This window comes from Cygnus olor, chromosome 1, assembly GCF_009769625.2.
Source record: "Cygnus olor isolate bCygOlo1 chromosome 1, bCygOlo1.pri.v2, whole genome shotgun sequence".
NCBI lineage: Eukaryota > Metazoa > Chordata > Aves > Anseriformes > Anatidae > Cygnus > Cygnus olor.
In genome coordinates, this window is record NC_049169.1 from 178,982,304 (window position 1) to 178,986,837 (window position 4,534).

Consider the following 4,534-nt stretch of genomic DNA (forward strand, 5'->3'; position numbering starts at 1 on the left):
TTCATCTAAGGTCTGCTTCAGTGGTCCAAAGCCTCAGGTCTTCAAAAGTTCAGCACCTCTCCTGGGAGCTGCTGCACCTGGAGAACATCCTGAAATTACCGTCTGATAGAAGGCCAAGCACGAGTACCCCAGGATGTCGTCTTTTCCTTTCTCTTTAGGGGATATTTTCCTGCTTTCCTTTGCAGGATCCTGGAACTCGAACAAAGGAGGATGCTGCTCCCTGGGGAGTTGCCATAGTAACCCCTGATTTTTTGTTGTTGTTGTTGTTGTTGTTGTTGTCTCAGATGAAATAAAAACAAGGAAGAAATTACAGAGAAGAACTTTATACCTGAGTTTATTAACTTTGCCTAACACCAAAACTGAACTATACCTTCAGCTTCCTAAAGCAATAACAGTCATCTTGGGGCTGATGTCAAGCTGGTAATTTTCACTGGAAATGAAATTAATTGCTGTATTTATTATTCAGGAACCCTGATTAAAAAAAAAATAAAATAAAAAAATCCACATCCAAGATGCAGCAAATAAGAAACAGAATAAGATTATTAGAAACATAAAGATATGGAAGTGGGAATAGCTGCTTCAAATAATATCTAAATATCATAATGCATGGATGCCTTGCATATTCTGTTTTCTTCTTAATAAGGTTCAGTGATAGTCTGTCCCTTAACTTATAGACAAACTCCAAAGCTACATTGTCCTTGGAAAATAACGTCTGCTGTCATAGAGCATATGAGGAAGTGATTTTTGACTGTATCAGCATCAGCTCAGCAAGTGACTTAATTTGAAGGTTCAGAGTAAAAATAAAATCTGTTTTAGAAGAGCGTGACGGAGAGAGAAGCCATCTAAGCTGCTCTCAAGTTATGAGCATCAAAGGCAGAGGGAAGCCTTTGGGTTCAAGAAAGGGCATGAGAGCTGAGCTACCAGAAAGGTCATTTCCATGAGAAATGACCCAAAAGCACAGCACTGGGAAAAATCAAAGGCGACCCTTGGGAAAAGCGCGATGTCTGTAGGGAGCGGCCGGCCCCAGCTGGGGTGGGGGCTGGCTCTGGGGCGCGGTGCTCGCATCACAGTCGATTCCCTTTGTTCCCTGTCACCACAGTGTCCCCAGGATGCCCCAGCTGGCCGCCTGCTTGTCCCGGAGCAGGATCTCAGGCTGAAAAACCAAGTGGGGACCAGGCTGCCTGGCAGGGGAGCGGGAAGGTCATCGCCTCCAACCAGCAGGTGAGCGCATGCCGGTACGTGATGGAGTGCTGCCAAAATACCCTGTTCTACCTGATTCCGTGTGGCTTCTCCCAGCCCTGCCTGCACATCCCACTTCCCCATCCTTTTGCAGGAGTTTTTAATTTGGGAATACGGTGAGGGAGGTGGGAGAACTTGAAATGCTCCCCTGCTACCATGGAAGCCTGGGTTGACTTCTCCCCTGCAGTGCAAAAAAGAGCTGACAGAGATGCTGTCAAGTTCAATTGTCCCCAGGATAACATCCTTCGATGATATATATATTATACACTCTCTGTTTATCCTGAAAACATGCCATATAAACTCATTAAATATAAGTGGCTTTAGCAAATCTTGCTTCCTCCCCCACGAAACTCAGTGACAGGTAGGGCTTGGCGTATGATACTGGTTATTTTCCTCCTCTCATCTGGATGTTTAGGAATTAGATCCCCCTGTGGCTGATTTAGCTCCCCATCCTGGGGCTGACAATGGAAACTTCAAGAATACCAACAATTTGGTTTTAAAAAATAGTTCAACCTTGTTTCGTATGACAAATAGTTCAACCTTGTTTCGTACGACTTCATTGTGAAAATCAAACTGATGTAATTTTTGGAAGTACTGCAGAAAGTAACACCTTTTTGGCACAAAACGTTCCTTTTTAATTCATGCCAGAAGACTGAAATCCTTCATTTGCTCAGGCTCGCTTATGACCAGAAGGTGATTTAAGCAGCAACATTTTGGGCAGAAGGAAGGAAGTGTGCTGAGCAGATGAGTCTAAGGTTTCTGGGACTGGGATATGAAGCACTGGCAGTACGACCCAGCAGTATGGATTTTAAATAGAGGGCTTTCTGGTGATATGAAAAAGAGGCAGAAGGACTGTGGGAAAAAGATGACCAATCACTGCTGCAAGTCTAGAGAGCAAGAAAAATAATAGAGCTATCAGAGGATATCGAGAATAGAGTTACTAGGGAGAAAGGAGAAGAAAGATGAAGAATTATCTATGGGTTGTGACAGTTTTTAGAACATGATGAGAACATGATGGGAACTTGTCAGAAAAAACATGTGGAGAGCAATAAAGCCCTCCTGGTCCTGATGGCCTGGTGCTGTGGTTTGGATTTTTAATTATTTGTGCATTTTGTATCACTCGATGCTCTCCCTGTTCATAGTTCTGTAGATTTTAAGATTAAAGAGCACAACTGCTGCCATGATTTTGTGGTATCCTGTTAACAAAGGCTACTGAGAACCAACGAGAAAAAGATGCTGTTAGGGACAGTTTCAAAGTTTTTTTTTCACTGAGACACCATTTCTGGTGTATTCCTTACTTTCCAGTGTCAAAAGCCAACACATCCAGCTGTGGGAACAGAGTTATTTGTTTGTTCCTGTCATGTAATGTAGTTTAATTCTGATCCCAGTTTGTGACATGTAATTCTGTGCATTTATGTTCCCTGTTCTTTCAGTCCCAATCAAACTTCTCCAGCTTCTGTGTCATCTCCAGCTTCTGTCATCTGCTCCTCGCTAGCGATCAGTGGTCTCTTGCAGAAGTCCTGGAAGAAACCTTTTCACAGTCTTCCTCAGCTTACTAAAGGAAGGCCATGTCTGCTTTCGATCTGACAAACCAGAGCATGCAGTGTACAAGGCCCGAGACGGATTATGCCATCCCACGGATGAAGCTGAGGGATGAGACGTTTGTCTTTATCGATGGTAAGTGGGTGAGCGAGACGTACTGCCAGCCACCTTTTGCTCCCCATCAGAAACTCTTTGGCAAGAAGGCACAGAATGAGTGGAGCATCTGGGAGGAGAACAGAGCACTCTGGGAGGAAAACCAAGTCCTCCGGATTGAGAACAGGATGCTCTGGGAAGAGAACCAGGCTCTACAATGTCTCCAGTCTCAGAACAAAACTGTCCAGGTTATTTACAATGATGCCATCCAGCAAAGCCTCCAGAAGGAGAAGCTCTTCCCGTTCTTTCAGGAGAGGAACTTAGGCTTCCAGGTTAGCCCGAGCAACAAAGCTCTACAGGTGGTCAGGGAAAAGAACAGAGTCTTAGAGGTTTTCCAGCAGGAGAATAAAACTCTTCCCAGCATCTGGAAAGACCAAAAAGTCGTTGTGGTCCATGAAGAGAGCAAAGATGCCAGCTCAGCTCGGAAAGACACTGAAGCTACCAGAGCTGTAGAAGAAGGCAACCTTGGCCCAGTGCCCCAGCGGGAACACGAAGCTAAAGCAGAGAGCATCGCTCCAACCCAGAGTGAGAGCAAGGCTGCCCTGAGCACGCGGGATGATCATGAGATCCTCCAGGCTCTTCACGACCTACACCAGATCCTCCAGGTCTTCCTGAGAGAGAACCGCCTCCCTGGGGACAGAGAGAGGCCTCGTCCTCTCCACGACGAGGGGAGATTCTACCAGGAAGAGTACAAGAAATTGAAACTACAGCTGAATGCTGTGAAAAACACCGTGTCAGACATTACGGCTCAAATGGAAATGCTGGAAAAAGAGCTCATTGCCTTCACTTTCCCAATGTATGAAGAAGCAGGACAGAAGCTGGCAAATAAGTGTCAGCTTGGAGCCATGTGAAGCTTGGTGACCAACCTGCTGGTTCGGTTTCCTGGAAAGGATCTCTCCTCGTTTCAGGGAACTTAATAAAATCTCAGTAGAGCCTGAAGGAAAAAGCAAAAAAAAAAAAATGTCTGGGGAACATTGTGTTATTTTTTTATTCTGAAACTTTCTTATATTATTTAGGTATATTTCACCTTCTGGTAACATGGTGTGGGTGACTTATGAACTTGCCTAGTGTCAGGAAAACACGTTTTTCAGCATTTTTTTTTCAAAGTTTTTGATAATAAGGCCTACAAATTCAAAACATAATTCATGCTTTTCACACTTCACGTGAGGTACCTTAGGTTAACCATACTTTTCAGACCACCACAAAGGGTGAGCACTTCCCTAAAACAAGGAACCCAGCTGGGAGCTGAGTTTGGGTTCCCAGTGGTCCCTGCTGTTATGGTTGGCCACGTTCAATGGCTGAACTGTGTCTTCTGTCATGCACCAACCTTCCCTCTTTCAGGGAAAATATAGCCTCCAGGAAGAGACAGGACCATGAAGGACAATGGAACACAGAAAAATGAACGCTATGTCCCATGAGGCACTGTATGCTAGTGCAACCATGGTAAATACTTTATATTTTCTTTAAGGGGAAATAGCGCAACTACATGACATTAGGGTTTTGTCTAAAAACTTCCCAGTTTTTTTTTTTTTTTTTAAATGGAAATATTACCCGTTCTGTAGATACCAGCTAAGACAGATCTGCCTTCTGCACTTCTTGT

At 44.4% G+C, this 4,534-nt stretch overlaps 1 protein-coding gene across 2 annotated transcripts; it reads left to right on the plus strand.

Annotated features, from left to right (window-relative positions):
• The first annotated feature begins 1,079 nt into the window (after positions 1-1,079).
• CBY2 (chibby family member 2) lies at positions 1,080-3,900 on the plus strand. 2 transcript variants are annotated; one of them, XM_040541833.1, is made up of 2 exons: positions 1,080-1,221; positions 2,673-3,900. In XM_040541833.1, the coding sequence occupies exon 2, from the start codon at positions 2,808-2,810 to the stop codon at positions 3,783-3,785; it is 978 nt and encodes a 325-aa protein (XP_040397767.1). In that variant the 5' UTR covers positions 1,080-1,221; positions 2,673-2,807; the 3' UTR covers positions 3,786-3,900. The 2 variants fall into 2 exon arrangements, with proteins under 2 accessions (XP_040397767.1, XP_040397761.1); XM_040541827.1 differs by having other exon boundaries at positions 1,084-1,235.
• The last annotated feature ends 634 nt before the right edge of the window (positions 3,901-4,534 follow it).

Excerpts from the sequence above, each read along its gene's own strand:
- CBY2 (XM_040541833.1), top strand. The coding sequence starts at position 2,808 with ATGTCTGCTTTCGATCTGACAAACCAGAGCATGCAGTGTACAAGGCCC.